This window comes from Rhinolophus ferrumequinum, chromosome 5 (genome assembly GCF_004115265.2).
Source record: "Rhinolophus ferrumequinum isolate MPI-CBG mRhiFer1 chromosome 5, mRhiFer1_v1.p, whole genome shotgun sequence".
Classification (NCBI taxonomy): Eukaryota; Metazoa; Chordata; class Mammalia; order Chiroptera; family Rhinolophidae; genus Rhinolophus; species Rhinolophus ferrumequinum.
In genome coordinates, this window is record NC_046288.1 from 26,793,239 (window position 1) to 26,815,192 (window position 21,954).

Here is a 21,954-nt window from a genome sequence, read left to right on the forward strand (position 1 = left end):
GAAAAAGAACTAAGCAAACGGAGATAAACAATCTATCAGACGCTGAGTTCCACACACTGGTTATAAGAATGCTCAATGATCTCAGGGAGAACTTCAACAGAGAGATAGAAAGCATAAAAATGGAGATGGAAACCATAAAAAAGAACCAGTCAGAAATAAAGGACACAATAACGGAAACAAAGAATATATTATAGGGACTCAACAGAAGATTAGATGAAGCAGAAGATCCAGACAGCGATATAGAAGACAAGGTAGCAGAAAATATCCAACCAGAACAGCAAAAAGAAAAAAGCATCCAAAAACTTGAGGAACGTTTTAGGGGCCTCTGGGACAATATCAAGTGTACCAACATTCGCATTACAGAGGTACTAGAAGGAGAAAAGAGAGAACAAGGAATTGAAAACCTATTTGAAGAAATAATGACAGAAAACTTCCCTAACCTGGTGAAGGAAATGGACATACAAACGCAGGAAGCAGAGTCACAAACATGATAAACCCAAAGAGGCCCACACCAAGACACATCATAATTAAAATGCCAAAGGTTAAATATTAGGTTGGTGCAAAAGTAATTGCAGTTTAAGAGGTTAAAAAAAATGTAAACGTGCAATTACTTTTGCACCAACCTAGTACAAAGAGAGAATCTTAAAAGCTTGAGGAAGAGAAAAGCAGTTAAGTTACCTGCAAGAGAGCCCCCACAAGAAATTTCTCAACAGAAACTTCGCAGGCAAGAAGGGAGTAGCAGGAAATATTCCAAGTGATGAAAACCAATGACATACAACCAAGACTGCTTTACCCAGCAAGGCTGTCATTTGGAACTGAAGGACAGATAAGGAGCTTCCCAGACAAGAAAAAGTTGAAGGAGTTCATCAACCACCAAACCATTATTACAAGGAATCTTAAAGGGACTTCTTTAAGATGGGAAGGAGGAGTTAAGGATGGATGAAAGGGGAGGGGATTAAGAAGTACAAACTGGTTGTTATACAGTAGTCATGGTGATGTAGAGTACAGCATTAGGAATATAGTCAATAATGTTGTAATAACTAGGTATGGTGTCAGATAGGCACTAGCTCTATCAGGGTGATAGATGGGAATGGAGTTGGGAGCAGGGTGAAAAAGGTGAAGGCATTGAAAAATAGAAATTGATAGTTAACACAGTATGGGGAATATAATCAACAATGTTGTATAGATCACTTAAGTTGTCAGATGGGCACTGGTCTTATCAGGGGGATCACATCATAGACTATGTAGATGCCTGACCAATGCACTATACTCCTGAGGCTGAAGTAGAATAATATTGAATGTCAACTATAACTAAATATGTAGGTATACATAGTCATAGGATGTGGAGTACAATGTAGGGAAGGTAGTTGATACTGTTTTAACAGTTATGTAAGATGTCAGAGGGGTAATAGGTGGGGGGGGTTATCACTTTATGAGGGGTTTAAATGTTTAACTATTACGTTGTTTTGTATAGCTGAAACTAATAAAAAAATATTACTGCTCCTAATAAAACATGAATCTAGGCAATAATCATTAATAGTCAGTAATAATTACAAAAAGTCAACAGGTATTATTTCCTCCTGATAGAACACAACATCACCTGTGAAGTAGTAGCACGAAAAGAATCAAATCTGAATCTGATTCTCTGGATACAACAACCAGTTTACAAGAAATACAGAGGTAGAGGTACATGTGATAAATGACCTGGTTTCTTTAATAAGTAAATTGTAAGGAGAAAAAAAAAAATCAATGAAGGGAAACCTTTAGATCTAAGAAACCAAGTTTAGTGTATGGACTTTACTTGGATCCCGATTAGAACAAAACAAAGTTTTAAAAAATCACGTAAGATAATTCGGAAAGTTGAACTCTAATTAGGTATTAGATGACTGTGGTAGGAAGGCTTCAAAGATGGCCCCCAATGAGTCTCATTTCTGGTATTCAGGCCTTTGTGTAATCCTGTCCCCTTGAGTGTAAACTGGACCTAGTGACTAGTTTTTAAGGAACAGAGCATAGGTGGCGGAATATCACTTCTGAGATTAGGTTACAAAACACTGTGAGTTCTCTGGCTAGCTCATTCCCTTTCTTGTCTTACTGCTAGCTTACGCTGACGAAGCAAGATGCCCGCCCTATGGAGAGGGCCACTTGGGACGCAACTGACCTCTGACCAATATCCAACAAGGAACTAAGCTGAGAATGTGAAGTGACACAACCTTGCCACTGAATCCTGAGCGACACTGGGAAGACGATCTTTCCCCTAGCCTCGAGATGATTCCAGGCCTGTCAGTACCTTGACTGGAGCCTTGTTTGAGACCCTCAAAGAGAGGAACCAGCTGAGGTGTGCCTGAGATAAATGCTGTTGCTTAAGTTGCTAAGTTTCGGGGTAATTTATTTTGCAGCAATAGATAACTAATACAATGACAATGAGAACATTATTTTAGGTGTAAAAGTGGTATAGTGTTATATTTTCAAAAGGAATCCATATTTTTTTAGAGCTATTTACTAGAGTATTTAAGGATGATATAATAGGATGTCTGACACATCAAAATAATTTGGTGGTTGGGGGCCAGTGGATACATGAAACAAATTTGTCTATAAGCTGATAACTGCAGCTGCATGATGGGTATATGGGCTATTCTATTTTTGTATAATTTTTAAATTTTCTATAACAAAGTGTGTTTTTTTTTAAAGGAAAGTACAGCATTAAAACAATATTGCTACTAAATGAAGAAGCAATAATTAGGCCAAAGTACAAACAATATCGCCACTACTGAGAGTAAAAAAAAGAAAAAAGAGTTCATAACAAACAATCCTTTTTACCAAGGACATTTTTCTTACCTTAATTCCTGCAAGAGTAAGATTCTTTGCTATAGAGGAAAAAGAAAAAGAAATAGTTTATTATTAGGAACGTATATTAGCTTTATCTTCATGGAATTTGGTCCTATCTCTGACAAGTAAATTTTAACTTTTTTACTTCTTAAGAAATACAAATCCTTTAGAAAATACCGATGAACAAAAAAGAAAACAATTTCCATAATCACACCACACTGAGATAATCACTTAAAATTTTTGTGTATTCCTCCAGGTACATTATTACAAATATATGTATGTGTGTTCTATCATAACGAATTAATGGATATAGAGAATGATCATTAATGGCTATTAACATCACAAAAAAAAGAAGCAAGAGAGTCATTACTGATTCCTTGTGGGAGAATCAAGAAGTAGTTTTGCTAAAACAATGAGAACTAAATCTAATCAAGATTTTGTATCTACATAATTTCCTTTACAGAAATAATACACGGAGGTGTTAAATCTTTAAATTATATTGCTCAAAAGTGTCTTACAAAATTATGAATAAAAATACTGCTTACCAATTTCCAAACCAAGACCACCCATACCACTTAAGAAAACATGGGACTTGGCCATCTTCTGCATTGCTGTGTCTCCAAGAACATATCTCTGTCGACTATATGTAAAAACATAATAAAAAAACAATAAATTATTTCATCAAAATTATATATCCCTTTAAAGTGTTTGCAAACTAATAGCCTGGCAACTAGGTCCTGCCCACAGGCTTGTTTTAGGCTTTTGGATCACTTGTAAACTATTTGAATTTTCTGAATTGATTGCTAAATATATGACATATTCTGAAAATTGAGAGGATTTGGCAACAAGGTCCACATTCCTTCATGGTAACAGACAGATGGAGTTGAACAGGAGTTCCCTATTTACACAGGGAGGACTATGTGCTCTATCTAGACTTTCAACAGTTCCCATCCTGCTTCTCTCATTTATGACCTCAGCGGCCACTATAGGCATTTGAGTTTGCCATTTCCACTTTGAGTCTCACTGTAAGACAGGATCTCTGAAGCAAAAAATTGGTTCCCTTCTTGGAGTTCAGATGACTTAAAATTAAGCAGTTTTCAAAACTGCTAAAGTATATAAAACTGCTAAAGTATATAAAGGATCTTGTTAAGTCATCCATCCTAACAGCCACAAGGTAGTATCAGGATGGGAATTGCAAAAAATACACAATGACAATTTTTAAAAGTCAGATACAATAATCGAGTCACTAATAAAGAGTTTATTTGACAGAACAGTGATACACTTGATACTACACCAGTTTTTTAATCCAATGGACATTCCAATGGAATCTTAAGAGAATCATTTGACAGATGAGTTCAGTATAAATAAATAATTCCAGAACCCCTTGGGCTGCAAGTATTTCTTTTGGAATTCACACACATTCACACACACACACACACACACACACACACACACACACGTTTAATGCGTGTCTTTTTAATATGTAGATGTTTATATAATTTCCATACTTCAGCTATTCATATTCAATAAAAAGCCTAAAACGGGGTTTCTTGCTTAGTCAGAAGGAACTTTATAAATATAAGTTATCTTTATTTCCTTCCTTATTCCCTGCAAAATATGATAAAACTCAAACTTTTCTGTTTAACTTGGTATTCACCATATTCACCATTCTGTTTCAGAGATAAAAACTATTCATTTGTTCATTAAATATTTATTGAACATCTACTATGGTATGTATGTGTATTACCAGCCTTATTTGTGTACCCCTGAACAATATATTTAAGTTGTCTGTTTTGAAACTTTATATAAATGGAATCATTTTGAATGTCTTTTTCTGTGTCTTGATTCTTTTGAATGAAATTATACTTAGATTTATCAACGCATGCAGTTGTTCATTAATTTTTCATATCTGCTACCATTCTATTGTAATAAGATATCATAATGTAGATATTATATACTTTTGAACAGTTGCCAGTAATGACTCTATGAGCATTCTTATGTCTCCTGGTACACATGTGTAGTAGTTTCTATAATATATCTAGGAGAAGAAATGCAGGATTAACTTAGTTAATGATTAACTGTTTTCCAAAGTGGATGTACCAACTTACTCTCCCTTTCTGGCAGTGTATCTAAATAGTTTCATATTCTTAACATGCAGGGAAAAGTTAACATATCAGGCCTGAGCTTTAGCCTGCTTACACTAGCTGTTAGCTAGTGTCTGTGAACTTGGCCTTTGAAATATTTCCTATGCTAATAAATTCTACCCTTCTATTTTTTCACCCCCTAGTTTCCTGAAATAAAAACTTATTAATTTTCTAGCTTTTTTTCCTAAAATACACATATAAAACTTTAACAGATCTTAAAATAGCATCCTAAATTTTGATACAGTACTTTCATTATTTTCCAATTTTAATTATGATTCGTTTTTGACTTATGGGTTAATCTGAAATATATTTTTAAATTTCTAATTTTATGGGGAGTTTTCTAGTTATCTTTTGACTTGTAGCTTAAATACACTGTGAATAGACATCACAATCTATACGATTTCACTCTTTAATATTTGAGTATTTCTTTGGTTAATTTTACAAATGTTCCCTGTGTTCTTGAAAAGAATGTGCACTCTATAGTTGTTAGATAGAACATTCTTCATGTATGCTTTAGTATAATTTTAATAATCATTTTGATGAAATCCATACCTGTTGATTTTTTTGTTTGCTTGTTCTCTTGATTACTAAAAGCAACATTTAAAAAATCCCCCACTATGACTGTAAATTTGTCTATTCTCCTCGTATATAAGTACCTGAATAGTGCTGATATGTAAGACTAACTGCTAAAACTTACTAAATGTTTACTATGCACCACAGATTGAATTAGTGTTTTACTTGTATTAATTCATTGAATCCTCATAAAAATTCTCATAAAAATTTTAAACTATTATTATTCCCATTTTTACAGAGAGGAAAACTTAAGCACAGGGAAATTAAGTAACTTATACATAGTGGAGGCAAGATTCAACCCAGGTAGTCTGGTCTTAGTATCCTTACTCATAACCACTATGCTACACTGCATGTAGATTACAAAACTCAATTCACACTACAGTGATTTACAGGAGGAAAAAAAAAAATCAGTTTCCCGACCTTCTCTTCTCTATCCCAATTACCACCTCCCAAGGAAAAGCACTCTCGATTCTTCTAGTTATTTCTTCTAATATTTACCCCCTTATTTTTCAATAACCTGTTTGTACTTTTATACTTGGTTTTTCAGTTTCACATATTACCTATTAGGTTCCTATTAAGATGAATCATCTTTCTGAAGTACAAATGTGGTCAAATCATTCTCCTGCTTTAAAAACTCCAGTGATTTCCCATTTCGTTATGATAAAGTCCAAATTCTAACATTAGTCACAGGTCCTTCATAATCTAATCTCTGCTTGACTCTCGTCCCATCTTTTGTCATCCTTCCTCCAAATTCCACGTTCTAGGTATACTAAAGGTTTTCAGTTCTCCAGACACAGTATGTTCTCTTTACCTGGTAGACATTTTTCTGCAGTATTCCTCTCCCCAATATTGTGTGCTTGATAACTCCTACTGGTCTTTAGGTCTCAGCTTATATACTAGTTTCCCTCCATGATGCTTACACTGACACCCCTAACCTTTCTCAAGACAGTGTTGGATCATTTTTTAATGTGCATCCATAACACCCTACATTCAATGTATTGTAACACTACCACAGTATATTTTCACTATTTGTCTATTTTTCCTAGGAGATTGCAGATTCTGTAGAGCAAGGGCCTATTCCTTATTGACTATTTTATTTTATCCCCAGTGACTAACAGTGCCTGGCATATTATAGACAAACACAAAAAATCTGCTAAACTAATGAAAGAAATGAATTGGCACACAAGAACAGGAATAACACTTTTATGCTCCACGAAGCAGAGGGCTTCAATTATTCTATGTTCACAGTTACAAGAACTATATTAAAAAATATGTTTTTCATCTCAGACTTGTTCTCATGAATTATTTTTAAGGTTACTTAGACAAATAATGAATAGCCATGGCACAAAAGTGGTTATAAATGAAAAAGAACATACAGACAAAAGAATAAAGATGTAAGAACCAAGGTTTTCCAAAGAATCATATAATCTCAGACAGATTCTTGTTACCTGAACGACCTGTGAAAACTGAAACTGCCTTTTCAATGTTTGGTCACCATGGGAAAGGGTACTCATTAAGTGCCTATTTTGTGCATGTCAGATACTCTGCAATTGAGGCTTAGATCCTCTACTATGAATTTCATATTACTAGTAAGTAATAGAGATGAGATTTAAAAAGCCTAAAGTATAATTTCTAGTCCAGCATTATTATATTACAGCTGACTATTAAAAGGACAGGCAACATATCAGTGATTGTATCTTGTAAAATGAAATGACCAAGCTATCTACTCTACTTTTAGAGAGCCTTATTTATTAAAGATGCTCTCTTTCATGAAAGCACAATATCTCCCTATAGTTTTCACCTACTAGCCCTAATTTTACCTCCTTGGGGCCATAAGGAACTCGTCTAATCCCTCTTCGATGTGACAGCCCTCCAAACATTTGAAGATGGTATTCAGTTTTCAGAGTCTTCTTTCTCCAGGCTAAACATCTCCAGTTCCTTAAACAATTCCAAAATGACATCATTTTGAGTTCCCCTCAACACTCTGATCACTTTCTTCTGGATGTACTTCAATTACCTTTGTCATGCATTCATAAATTTATTAAAATATCTATTTCAAGCCAGGCACTGGCAATCTGTGGAGATAACAGCAATAACCTCATATGGCTACTATGAGGTTTCAATTAGATAAAATATATAAAATACTTAGCAGAATGCCTATGACATATTATTGGGAGAGAGAAATAATTCATTCTTAAGTACCATATACAGAAGTACCAGAAACTAAGGGAACCTGAAATAGATAAGAGGAAACAATTATCTCTATCAGTGGAGGTTATATAAAACTTCACAAGTGAGGTTCATCCAAGTTAAATTCTGAAGACTTAATTGGAGTTAAAAAGTTTATCAAGGGGGCCAGTCCGATGGCTCAGGCAGTTAGAGCTCCATCCTCCTAACTCCGAAGGCTGCCGGTACGATTCCCACATGGGCCAGTGGGCTCTCAACCACAAGGTTGCCAGTTCGATTCCTCGACTCCCGCAAAGGATGGTGGGCTGTGCCCCCTGCAACTAGCCACAGCAAAGGAGCTGAGCTGCGCCCTCCACAAGTAAGACTGAAAGGACAACAACTTGAAGCTGAATGGCACCCTCCACAACTAAGATTGAAAGGACAACAACTTGACTTGGAAAAAAGGCTTGGAAGTACACACTGTTCCCCAATAAAGTCCTGTTCCCCTTCCCCAATAAAATCCTAAAAAAAAAAAAAAAAAAAGTTTATCAAGAAGGAAAAGCATCCTATACCAGAAAAAAGGAAAACATAAAAAACAATGGCATATAAGAGATACATGACATATATATATGACTTCCGCTACTGACTATGGTGAAGTAACAGGGATCAGGTTTATCCTACTCCCACTTTAAGCAACTGAAAACTGAAAAACATAAATGAAACAACAGACTTCAGACACTGGACAATAGGCAACTCAGAACAGTAATCTCAGAGAAGAAAAGTAACATGAGCTTCATGACTGCCCTAGCTACTGCTTAGAGAGTTTCCAGGCTGCAGTGCAGGAAGGGAAACCCAAAAAAGGCCCAGCGGTCTCTCTGAATAGAAAAGACAGGGATGTGTATTCAAGGAGGCTAGAATTTGCAAGCAGAGAGATGAACACAGAGAGTGCCAGAGATCTGCAGAAGGTTCTCTCCTTGAGTCATCCATAAGCTGAATTAAGATCAGCACTTGCATTGAGGAAACAACCTCAAGCTGGAGAGATAACCACCTGAATAATAATAATATCACTCGAAGGGTATTATATCAATAGTGGGGAAAAATTAGTCCCAGACTTAAATCTCCAAGTAACTTAACTGAGTTCCTGAACAAAGCTCAAACTTTAAAGGAGTTCAAAATTATCCAGCACTCAAAAAAGTAAAATTCACAAGGTCTGGCATACATTAAAAAATTACCAGGTATGCAAAACAGCAGGGAAACATAACTTACAATGAATAGAAAAATCAACAATAGCACAGATTTATAAGTGACGTAGAAGACAGAATTTTTAGAAAAAGACATTAAAACAATTATAATTATAATCCATATTCTTAAGAAGAAAGTAGAAAGCATGAAAAGCAAAACGTCTAGAGATGAAAACCATAAAATCTAAGCTGAAAATAACCTGGATGGAATTAATATATTCAACACTGCAGAAGCAAATTTGAAGACATAGCACTAGAAACTTACCAAAATGAAACACAAATAATAATAATAAAAAAAAAGACTGAAAATAAGTAGAGCATAAGTGAGATGTGGAACAACTTAACTTGATCGAATATATGTGAAATTGAAGTCCCTGAAAGAGAGTGGAGAAGGGAGAGAGAATAATATATTTGAAGAACTAATGGCTAATACTTTTTCAGGAATACAACAAATTCACAGACCACAATGCAGACACCCTAAGAACAAAAAGTATGAAAAATGCGACATCAAAGCACATCACCATTTTTTAAAACTAGGGATGAAGAGAATATATTAAAAGTAATAACAGAAAATGGGGCATATTAGGAAAGATGACAGGTGACTTTTTCCCAGGAGGCAGTACAAATCAGAAAACAGTGGCACATTTATAAAGTACTGAAAGAAAAAAAAAACCAACAATCAACCTAAAATTCTATATTCAATTTCAAAAAAGAAAGTAAAAGACTTCTTCAGACATACAAAAGCTGAAAGAATTCATTGCTGCCAGGCCTTCACTGTAAGAAATATTAAAGTAAATCCTTAGGAAAAAGGAAAATGATACCAGATGGAAATTTTAATTTACAGAAAGAAATAGGGAACACGAAACAACAAAAGGATGGATAAAACAAAGACTTTTTCCTCTTACTTTAAAATATCTCTTAAAGGTAGCGTATTTAAGCCAAAAACAATATATTTTTCAAGTGTAATTGAAAAATAAAACAATTATCAAAACAAAACAAAAAACCCCACGATACATTGTGAGTCATAACACATGTAGAAGCAAAATGTAGGACAACAATTACTAAATCCTGGAATAGGAGAAATACAAGTATACAGTCATGTGCTGTATAATGACATTTCCACCAATTAAACTAAACACTTGTTCTCTGAGAAGACCTCTAGCCAAAAAGATCAGGAAACTAAAAAAGACAGAAAAATTACCAATATCAGAAATAAGCGAGGAATATCCTTTTATGTTCTATAGAGATTACAAAAGATAGTCAGGGAATACTACAAACAACTTAAAGCCACTAAATTCAACCACTAAGATAAATGAACATATTCCCTGAAAGACACAAACTATCAAAACTCACTCAAGAAGAAATATATTATATGAATATGCCTATATCTATTAGATATTGATCTTGTAGTTAAAAACTTTCCAACAAAGAAAACTCCAAAGACAGACAGCTTCACTGTGAATTCTAACAAAAATTTAAAGAAGAAATAATGCCAATTTCTATGCAAACTTTCTAGAAATTTGAAGAAATACTTCTCAACTCATTCATTCTATGCGATCTGCATTACCCTAATACCAAACCCTGGCAAAATCAATTAAAAAATACTCCACACCTCACAAAGATGCAAAAATTCTTAAAAGAATTTATATATACATATATATGTAAAAAAAAATCACAACCAAATAGGTTTTATCCCATAAAATGCAAGGGTGGTATATAATAAAGCCTCCATTGTAATTTACTACATTAGAAGACTAAAGAAAAACCACATGAACTCCTCAGTAAATGCAGAAAAAGTGTTTGACAACCTGACATTCATTTTGATTTTAAAAAACAACAAAACTAGTTATAGAAGGGTACCTCCTCAACCTAATAAAGAGTATCTATGAAAAGCCTACAGCTAACATCATACTTCACCAAGGAAGAATGACCGTGATGCTGTCCACATTCATTACTTCCATTCGATACTGTATCGGAAGTTCCAGCCAGTGTAGTAAGGCAAGACAGAGAAATAAAAGGCTTCCAGACTGGAAAACAGGAAGTCAAACTTCTTTATTTTCAAACAACATGACTGTATAGAAAATCCTATAGAATTTACAAAAAAATTTATCAGAATAAGTGAGTTTAGCAAGATTGCAGGATAAAAAAATCAATATGCAAAAATCAATTGTGCTCTAATTTAGAAGTAATAAATAACTGGAAATTGAAATTTAAAAATTACCACTTACAATAGTATAAAAAATACAAATTACTTAGGGATAAATTTGATAACAGTTGTGCAAGATCTAGGAGAGAGAAAAGAAAGAAATTGACAGACATACCGTTAATGGATCTTAAAATTCAGTATTGTTAAAATGTCAGTATTCCCCAAATTGAACTACATATTCAACACAATCTCAAACAAATATCAGGAAGTTTTTTTTTTTTTCCTAAAGAATCAACAAGCTGATTCTAAAATGTTTTTGGAAATTCAAAGGACCTAGAAGAAAAGAGTCACACCAACTTTGTAAAAGCAGATCAAAGTTGGAGGAATTATACTCCTAAATTCCCAGATTTATGACAAAGCTACAGTGCGACTGGTGTAAAGAGATATATATCACTGAAATAGAAGATTCCAGAAATAAAGCCACAGATAGTCTATTGAATTCTGTCAAAGAAACCCAGGGAATTCAATGGGGATGGATGATCTTCAAAAAATGGTGGTGAAACATTGGAGAGCTTTATGGAAAAAAATAAACCTTGGCCCTTACCTCACACCATATATGAAAATTAACTTGAAACGGCTCATAGACCTAAATTTAAGAGTTAATACTATAAAACTTCAAGAAGATAACATCAGAGAAAATGCTAGAGTCCTTGAGTTTCGCAAACATTTTTTAAATAGTACAAAAAAATATGAATTATACATAAAAAATTGTATCAGCAGAATTTAAAATTTTGTTCTGCAAAAGACATTGCTATGAAAAGAAAAAGTAAAGCCACTAACTAGGAAAAAATATTTCTAATCATATATAACAAAAAACATGTACACAGAGTACATAAAGAACTCAATAAGACAATCTAATAAAAAAAGACAGACAAAAAATTTATAGAGACACTTCACCAAAAAAGAAAGATGACATATAGGCTCATGAAAAGATGCTTAGGACCATTATTCATTAGGGGAACGCAAATTAAAACCACAACGTAACACCACTATACACACACTAGAATGCCTAAACTTAAAATGACTGACCATACCAGGTACTAAGTGAACATGGGGGCACTAGAACCCTCATACACTACTAGTGGGAATGTAAAATGGTGCAACCACTTTGGAAAACATTTTGGAGTTTCTTAAAAGTTAAAAATACACTTACCATATACCACAAGCATTCATTTCTAGATATTTATCCAATAGAGTCAATGAAAGCATATGTCTACCTTAAAACGTGTATATAAATTCTCGTGGCATTCTTAATTGTAATAGCCAAAACCTGGAAAAAAACCCAAATGCCCATCAAAAGTTAACAGTTAAATAAAATGAATTATATCCATATAATAGAATACAACTCAGAAATTAAAAGGAACAAATTGCTGATATGACAATATATACAGATAACTCATTTCAAAATCACTGAGTGAAAAAAGCCAGACCCCTTCAAAAGTGTAAATGCCGTATGATTCCATTTATATAAAATTCTAGACAATTAAAACTATTCTACAATGATAAAAAGCAGATTGGTTGCCTGGGGAAATGGTAGCTGGAGAGAGAAGGGAGGAAGGGATTATAAAGGGGCAAAAAGAAAATGTTTGGGTGTGATGGATGTGTTCATTACCTAAATTGTGGTGATGATATAATGAGTATATATACATGTGAAAACATATTAACTGTACACATTAAATATGTACAGTATACTATATATCAATAATGCCTCAATAAAATTGTGAAAAAATATGTATTCTGTTGGGAGACATTACTTCATGGTCTTTCACACACCAACAGGTCTTTTTAGATATGCCTAGCGAGGAAGGGCCTGACCGCTCAGGTCTTTTCTCAGGGTTGTGTTTGCAGCACATAACCTTGAGGGATGAGGCAAGTCTCTTTCCAAGACAAAGAGCAAACTTTTTTACTGCTTGCCATAAAATGATGGGTCCCCCAAATTCAGTGTTCTTCAGCTGTGGTGTAAGCACACTATGTACTCACACAAAGCATCCATCATGGTCCAGGGCATTGCCCCATTGGACTTGGGGTACCATGCTGATGTCCACACTACTTGTTATATAATAATGAAATTTTTTGTCTCTGAAACCTAAAATTTTCACATATTCTGTCATAATCCACTAAACAACAGCTTAGCATTAAGCTGATTAAGTAGGGCAAAATCAAATCCCTGAGAATATATACATAAAGTTTGACAAGACTAAAAAATATGATGTTGGAGGGTTAACTGGTGAGGAGTAACAAGGGAGGCTAAAAAGGGTAAAGGAGATCAAATATATGGTGATGGAAAGAGATCTGATTCTGGGTGGTGAACACACAATGTGATATATAGATGATGTATTACAGAATTGTACACCTGAAATCTATGTAACTTGACTAACAACTGTCATCCCAATAAACTTTAATTAAAAATAAATAAATAAAAAATACTAATACCCCAAAAGAAAAAAAAGATATTGCCATAACACATGGTAAATAAAACTAGAAATTATTGAGCTTTTAGGCCCTATTCTTTATGATTAATTTGTAATTTGTATACCTTTTTCTCATTAAGTATTTCTTGAATGAATTATGAAAAAAATGAATGAAAATGAAGGTTAGACTTAAGAGGTTAAGTAACTTGATTAAGATCACACTCATAAATGGTGGAGAATGATTCAAATTCAGATCTCATACAAAAGTTTATATGCTCAGCCACTATGTTATGCTGTATTCGAAAGGGGGCTTGAATGCTTATTATATAGTTTGGCCTCACCAATGCAGACAATAGGGAACAATTTAAGGATTTTAAACTGAGAAGTCATGTGTTCTGAGATAAAATTTAAAATAATACTTTGAATAAAGTACAGATGAGTTAGAGATAAGAGTAGCTCTAAAAAGATCACATAAGAGAATATTACAATAGTTCAATGAGAGATGATGAATGCAGGGAGAGGGAATGAAAGAGTTGGAATTAGGAGTTGTTTAGAAAGAACTGGAAGGACTAAAAAAATTAGTTGAATTTGAAGGATGACAAATAGGGAAAAAAAATCTAAGATGAAACCAAGGTTTCTAGCTTAGGTTACTGAATGGGTATGAGAGGATTTAATTAAGCTTGGGAACAGGAAGAAGAAAAAGGATCCAATGGTGCCAAGTGCTATTTCATGCCAAAAACTATTTTATATTAACAGTTTTTTTAAATAAAATCTTTAAGACTAAGATAATATTCTTAAGCTATGACATATTATTCTCATTTACACATGAGAAATAGGAGGAAGAGAAGAATTCAAGGCAAAGAATACAGAAAAAGAGGAATCAAGTACCATATTTTACCATTACCTGAATTAGCCCAAATTACTTCCAGTGGAGAGATCTTTGTTCAAAGGATAGTTACAAAATCAAGGCAGGAGTCCTAAATTGGGACTCATTCATTTCTTCAGATAAATCTTGGGATCAGCAAGCTCAGACACATCCTCAGAGGGAAAGAAATAAATGGACAGACCTACAGAATTGCCTTGGGTCTAATTCATTCAAAAATTTGCAGGCACTAAAAATGTAACAGTAAAGAGACATGGCTCAGAATGCTGTTAGAAGTGGTCCCCCCACTCCCAAACAAAAATAATCTTTAGATTCCGAGAACAATTTCAGATTTAGTTGATCAGTAACTATGAGGTGACGATTGAGCACTAAGAAAAAAGTGAAATGTATTCAGAAAGACATTTTGTTCAACTAGACTGCTTGAAAGTGCTCTAAAAATATTTCCTACTTAGATACATTTACAAATATTAGAAACTTAACTAATATTCAAGATTCGTAGATTTTTAGAGTTTTAGTCTTATAGGATAGCCTAACTGTTTAGAAGTAATTACAACCTGAGACTAAGTTTTCGTATTTGGGAAAACTTGTGTACCTAGTAAATATTAACCAGATTTCAATTACAGCATCTAGTAGGAAATAAACAATATTTAAAGGATTGACCTTACAAATATCAACATATAAAATGCCAAAAAGTTATACTTCCTCTTTAACTTTTAGGTAAAAATGAATTTATGTATATTTGGTCTGTTAAAAACATGCTTATTTGCTCAAATTGTCCCAATTCCAGAGAAAAGAGAAACTTTCGTTTTTCTATTCTTCCAGTTATCAGAATTTTCCAGATGTAAGGCTGTCTTACTGTACTTCCTCATACCATATTCCTGTAGAGGGGAATACTGTACCTTGCCCTGATACTGTTTTACCTCAGGATGAAATGTGGAAATACCTCTTTAATATCAGTATTTCCTAATGTAAGTACCACATGCACCCTTTTCAGACTTTTCTGTTATATCTTTTGATTCTAGTTGTGTTTCCTGCCGATTCACTTAACTGCTATCTATCTAGGGTTCAAGACCACAAGTCAATCTGAACCCTCTGTCTTGCTCTAGTCATTCAATAATCTTTTAATGAGAATCTTTAAGCGTTAGACAATGTGCTATAGTCCTGAAGTTTGAGAAACTCACAGTTTGACAGAGTCAACATATATGTAAAAATATACTGCTGAGACAATGTGATGAGTACTTTTTTTTTAGGTACTTTAATAGCAACAAAAATAATGTGTTTTAGGACTGAGCAGAAAGGAGGAAAAGTAAATCATGTAAAGTATCAGAATAGACATTTGAGTGATTCTTTAATGGTAAGTAGAAGGTACTTTTGAGACACAAAAAGGAACTCTAGGAAGACAACTGAGGCGTAAAACTATGTTTGTTATGAAAATAGTCTAGTACGGCCAGTGTATTCAGAGAAAAGGTACTAACAAATGGTGGTGGGAAAACTAAGTATCTGCATGCAGAAGATGAAATTGGACCTTTATCTTATACTCCACACAAAATCAACTCAAAATGGGTTAAGGACTTAACACCTGAACTGTAATACTCCTGGAAGAAAATTATAATACTCCTAGAAGAAAAGTTCCTTAACATTGGTTTTGGCAAGGTTATGACACCAAAAGCACAAGCAACAAAAGCAAAAATAGACAAGTGGGGCTACTTCAAACTAAAATGCTTCTGTGTAGCAAAAGAAATGATCAACAAAGTGAAAAGGCAAACTACAGAATGGGAGAAAATATTTGCAAACCATATATCTGATAAAGGGTTAATAAAAAAATATATAAGAAGCTATAATTCAATAACAACAACAACAACAAAACCCCACAAAAATTCTCCAAATAACCTGATTAAAAAATGAGCAAGGACTAGAATAGAGTTCTTCAAAGATGACACAAATGGCCAACAGGAATATGAAAAGGTGCTCAACATCACTAATTATCAGAGAAATGCAAAACCACAATGAGATATCACATCTGTTAGGATGGCCATTATAAAACAACAAAAAACCCACAGAAAATAACAACTGTTGGTGAGGATCTGGAGAAACTAGAATCCTTGTGCACTGTTGGTGGGAATGTAAAATGGTCCAGAAGCAATAGAAACCAGTATGGATAGTCCTCAAAATATTAAAAATAGAACTACCTTATGATCCAGCAATATCTAAACCGCTACATTCTGTAACTTTCAGTCAAGCAAATTGCAGCCTACTTACATAGCACTGAAAAAGGAAAATTTAATCTCTGGTTTACTGAAAATTATGTTTATTAATCAGCAATTACAGGGTTGGAGAGATATAAAAGTTTCACAGGGATTTTAACTAAATAATTAATAAAATTAGCCAATGCTACCTCAAGGAGCTGATATTTGTTAATCAAAGAATATGACCAAAAGTACATTCAGAACATCATAATTACAGAATAAGAGTCCAAACTTAAGGTGACTTCTGAAGTATACTTATAATCAGGAGACCATATGATAAAATAATTTTTACATAAGCAAAATTAACTTAGTCTTTTACCACTTTTTTCAAGTGTGTAACACAAAACAGATTTGAAATCAACATATCAACTCCTCCTAAAGTACTCAAAAATGACTCTACATCCCACATGAAAAAAAATATAAAGAGGAATTCAAAATACATAATGAGCCTGTTTTTCCAAATTCCACCTACATAAAATCTATTTTTCATGATTATATGAAAGAAAACTTAAAAACTTTTAAACTGAGATGATACTATCTTACATACAAACAACTTGAAGTATTACAAAAATGTCCTAGGAGTGATAGGAATGAATGGGTTTTTAATTTCTCTTTAATTTTGAAAAAAGTATTTGATTTCATGAAAAAGTATGGTTGAAAAAGTCCCACTAAATTCCATTCAAATCACAGCTCTTCAATCACACAGTACTTCTCCACTGTTTATACAGTGCAAACACACAATGTTAACGAGATTACACTGAAGTAAACACATTCTCTAGATGCTGCTGTATAAAGTGAAATGGATTGCTTTTCATGAGATTCTTGCACTATTAAGAACATAAATATGTACTCCTGTCCAAAAAGAGGTATATTTTGTAGTAGATAGCAAAACCATTTAGTCATACCACCTAAAGCAACTGAGATTTAAATATTCTAGCTTTCAGACTATAGTCAAAAAAAAAAAAAATCACAGAAGCGCTAATTTTAACTTGAGAGCAACTGTTAGGCTATATTTACAAAATTCTGTATAGGCCTAATGGTATTTCTTCAAAGAGACTGCTCCATTATTTGAGAACAAAGAATGGGGACAGTAAGTCAGTTTCCATAAGGTTCTTACCTGTATAATGCATCATCAATCTCTACAGATTCTGTTGACATGATGGGTAAATTTTTATTTGTACTGAAAAAATAAAACACAATTTATAAGAGCAAGTATGGTTATTCGATATTTACATCCTGTAATGTAACATTCAATTATACATGGGATCAGATTCACCAGTTACTAAGGGAGGTTTTACAAACCAGATACATGTTATACTATCCACCACTTTTCTAGGATTTTAAAAATAGGTCAAAATTAAATTCACTAATTGCCTACGCTTTCTGTGTGTACTGCAAAATTACAGCCCATGGTTATTTTCTCAGGTGTTGTTTTATCATTGCTACATATATTCTGATGAATCTATATTTTAACAATTTTGTTGGCGTGCCCCATAAACTTCTAATATACAGTATTCCTAGATAATCTTATTTGGTCCTTGGAATTTACCAATATACTGATAATATCTAAACTTATTACTCCATGTTTGATCTCTCCTGTAACCTCCAGCTTTTACACATCTGCCAAAGCAGTATCTATATTCTGTTGTTCAGTTAGTATCACAAATATAACAAGCCCAAAACAGAATTCAATCCCCCCTGCTTAATCTACTCTTCCCCAGTCTCTCCCAATTCAGTTTTTGGTACTACCATGTACTTGCTCAGGCCCAAATATCTAGGGATCTTAACTTTTTCCTTCATTTTCTCCATCTCTGAGTCCTGTTAGCTCTTCAAAAGAGATCTTAAATCTGATCACTTCTTATTATTTCAATCAGCATAATCTAAGGCCAAACCATCATCATATTTCACCTGCTGTATTTTCTTCAAATCACTTATCATTAACTGTGTATTAACTGTCTGCTTTCCCCTATAGAATGTATGATCCGTTAAGAATTCACTACTGTAAAAAAAAATTCACTACTGTATTCCATATACCTAAAACAGTACCTCGCATTTAATAATAACACTGTGCTCATATTGTTTTAATGCTTTAGATGTTATAACTCAGTTAACCCTTACAATAACTTTATGAAATAGGCACTATTACCATCTCCACTGAATAAAGGGGGGGAAAAACGAGGGTGACAAACGTTAACTTAAATAACCTGCTGAAAGTTAGGGCAGGTAAATGGCAGAGTCAGAATCTGAACCTCAGCAGTCTAGCTGTTGACCAACACTCAATACTGCCTACTGCCTCTCATAGTAGGAATATCAAAAACACTCAAAAAATATGTTCAATGAGTTTTAAAAATTAAAAAGTTAAACATACTAGTATGACAAGACATACTTATAATGATATATATCATTTACCGCAGCCCATGCCAATATCTTCACAGCATGGCGTAGAAAGAAAAATGTTAATAGGATAAACACTGGGAAACAGAGATGGTTCCCTGGCACAGGGAATCAGCCTGAGGCATTTGGGCCTGAGCCACCATGACAGCTAAAATCAATATCATCTTAATAAAAGTGTAATATTGTGTTTCCCCAAAAATAAGACCTAGCCAGACCATCAGCTCTAATGTGTCTTTTGGAGCAAAAATTAATATAAGATCCGGTCTTATTTTAATGTGATATATTAATTTAATATATTAGACCAGGTCTAATCTAATATAATACCGGGTCTTATATAAGATAATATAATACCAGGTCTTATGTTAATTTTTGCTCCAAAGGATGCATTTGAGCTGATGGTCTGGCTAGGTCTTATTTTCGGGGAAACACGGTTATCTATTCCAGGTTCTGGGAAACTCTAATTATCAATTACAGGATTCTAGAAACAATGTGATAGAAAGAAATTCAGTTTTAGAATCCAGTTTTCTAGGCCTGGTATTGATATACAAGCCAAAGGATTTGTAAATATAGTTAATCAAAATGTTATCATTTATCTTACCAAACACTGAATGGTAGCATCAAATGATACCTGCTTCTAGCTAATTAAATGGGTAACTATTAAAAATATTCCTGATTGTAATCATGAAATCAAACCAGAAAATAGCTGTGTTTGTCAGTTATCTAATAAAAACACACGCATACACTATAATACCCTGTTTTGGCATTGTAACAAAATATGAAAATAAAAAAATTACGTCTCACACAATTTTCTTATCCCTAGTACTTTCACTTGCTGTCTTCCTTGCATGGAGGGCAATAGCCTAGTGGGTAAAGCTCTTAAGTAAAAATGAGAAGAGTTACATTCTAATCAGCTATATCACTTAAAATGTCTGTCACGAGTCTACTTTTCAGAAAGTTCTGCCTTACTGGAATGTTTCAAAAATCATTTTTTATAATAAGGTCTATATGTTAATCAAAAACGCTTTACATAAGGGGAGTCGCTGTACTGCATAATATTCCCCAAGTGAATCTGGCAGTGTTGACAACAGCAGGCAATATCATGGTACAAAAATCATCCCTTTCAATCTGAAGCTGGTGAAAAAGTTACAGGTTTATGAAAGTCTTACTTTAGCTCAACATCACATACCCATCACCTTTAGCATATTGTATTCTGGTAATGGGCAGGATGCAACATCTCCTTTATTAATTATGAGGTGATTGAAACAAGAACTATACGAACATCCCACCCACTCCATAATTTTGCAGCAGTGGAAAAGACGTTTAGAACCTCAACCCCAACTGGGAAATAAAAATGAGTAACTCGTGTTTCTTTTCCCTGATTTTTTTTTTTAACTGTGGTCAACAGAGGACCTCAGGGTGTTCTGACAGCCACTGATTTCATTATTACCAACTTCTCTCTGATAATAGTTTTCAAAGGAGAAACTCCATGGAGGATCACGCACAGAACTTTTAGCTTTCATTTTACCAAAAGGAGGGAAGAAGGTGTTAGGCAACCAGGTCTGGGAAAGCTCACATCAAACGACCCGGGCCAGAACTCTCGGCTGGAGCCCTCCCCCCGGCACCCTTCCCGTCCGGTAACTAGGAGGAAGGAGGATGGCAGACCCCGACCGCAACTGAGAAAGCGCTGAAACCGATGAGAAGTGGACTTTTTCCTCAGAGACGCCGGGAGCCGCAGAGGTCGGAGCGCAGGCCGCCACACCCACCCCGCGCGCTCCCCTCGCCTCCCCGGGCCGGCTCTGCCTGGCCCCGCGGCCTCACGAGAGCTCTCTCCCCACCCGACGGGGAGAGAAACAGAAAGCTGGCGTCCGGGTCCCCGCCATCCCTCGTTTCTTCGCTCCCACACGCGTCCTCTCACCTGCCGGCTCCCCATGAAGAGCAGGATGCCTCTTCCGGCTGAGGTGCGACCACCGGTTCGGATCTCTCCATGGTCCAGTGAAGTCGCCGCCTCCGGGTACAGGGAAGGGGGCGGGACCGCGGGGGTCAAGGGGCGGGCAGTGACATCACCGGAGGGGGCGGGCCTGGGGAGCGCGCAGGCTGGCCGCGCCTTCCCATCAACCCCCGGGACGTCGTGATTTCCGGTTTGGGTGTGGTCTCGGAGGGGGCTTTGCAGCAGGTGGCTGCAGTGACCGGCGCTGGTGTGACCCGGATCCGCAAGTGAAATCAAAACAGTAAAGTTATGCGTGGTCACCTCTGGCTCATCGGCCAAGCACAGAGCATTCTAGTGGCCAACGAAATGGTGGGGCTGCGTAGCAAAATTCTTGTATTTTGTAGCGAGAAGAGGAAACCTCTTCATTTCGTAAATAAATAACGAAGATTAGTAATAGGCAACTCCAGGTTTCCATCTGAAATTTCATTTTAAGACGTTGTACGTTTAACAGATAATTTTGGGCGTATACTACATGTCAGGCACTGTCACAGGTTTAAAAGAATCGTGATATTGAGAGCTATAAATGACATGTCATCAGTGTGCCCCTTCACTTTTTGGGTGGAGGAAAGGAACTTCTAGTCAGTGTAAGTGACTTGGTCAAGGTCAAAGAGCTGGTCACAGAGCTATTCACTGTCAGGTTAAGTACCAGAACACATGTCTAGGAACTTCTCATCTAATTCTTTTTCCATTGACTCCCCTTCACCTTTCTTAGAAAACAAAAGTTAGCGGGACACTATTATATTAGGATTTGTCTTTCATTCTAAATAACTATATTTGAAGAAACAGGTGTAGGATTAAAAAATTAGCATATGCTTTGACTTTGTATATATTATATATCTTTTGCAATGCATGATATTTTTACTTAATTAGAACTTCT

The 21,954-nt window shown here is 34.9% G+C and overlaps 1 protein-coding gene across 2 annotated transcripts in view; it reads right to left on the reverse strand.

Annotated features, from left to right (window-relative positions):
* UBA6 (ubiquitin like modifier activating enzyme 6) overlaps window positions 1–21,114 on the reverse strand; it is a 72,417-nt gene extending 51,303 nt beyond the window's left edge. Inside the window, exons 1-4 of one of the 2 annotated variants that reach the window (XM_033106358.1) lie at window positions 21,006–21,114; window positions 17,814–17,876; window positions 3,372–3,466; window positions 2,836–2,864 (exon numbers count right to left, since the gene is read on the reverse strand). In XM_033106358.1, the coding sequence (XP_032962249.1) occupies window positions 2,836–2,864; window positions 3,372–3,466; window positions 17,814–17,876; window positions 21,006–21,076 (258 nt within the window). In that variant the 5' untranslated portion in view covers window positions 21,077–21,114. Of the gene's footprint in view, window positions 1–2,835; window positions 2,865–3,371; window positions 3,467–12,309; window positions 12,345–17,813; window positions 17,877–21,005 lie in introns of those variants that run through there. The other variant, XM_033106359.1, reaches the window with a different exon arrangement.
* Window positions 21,115–21,954: the final 840 nt, after the last annotated feature.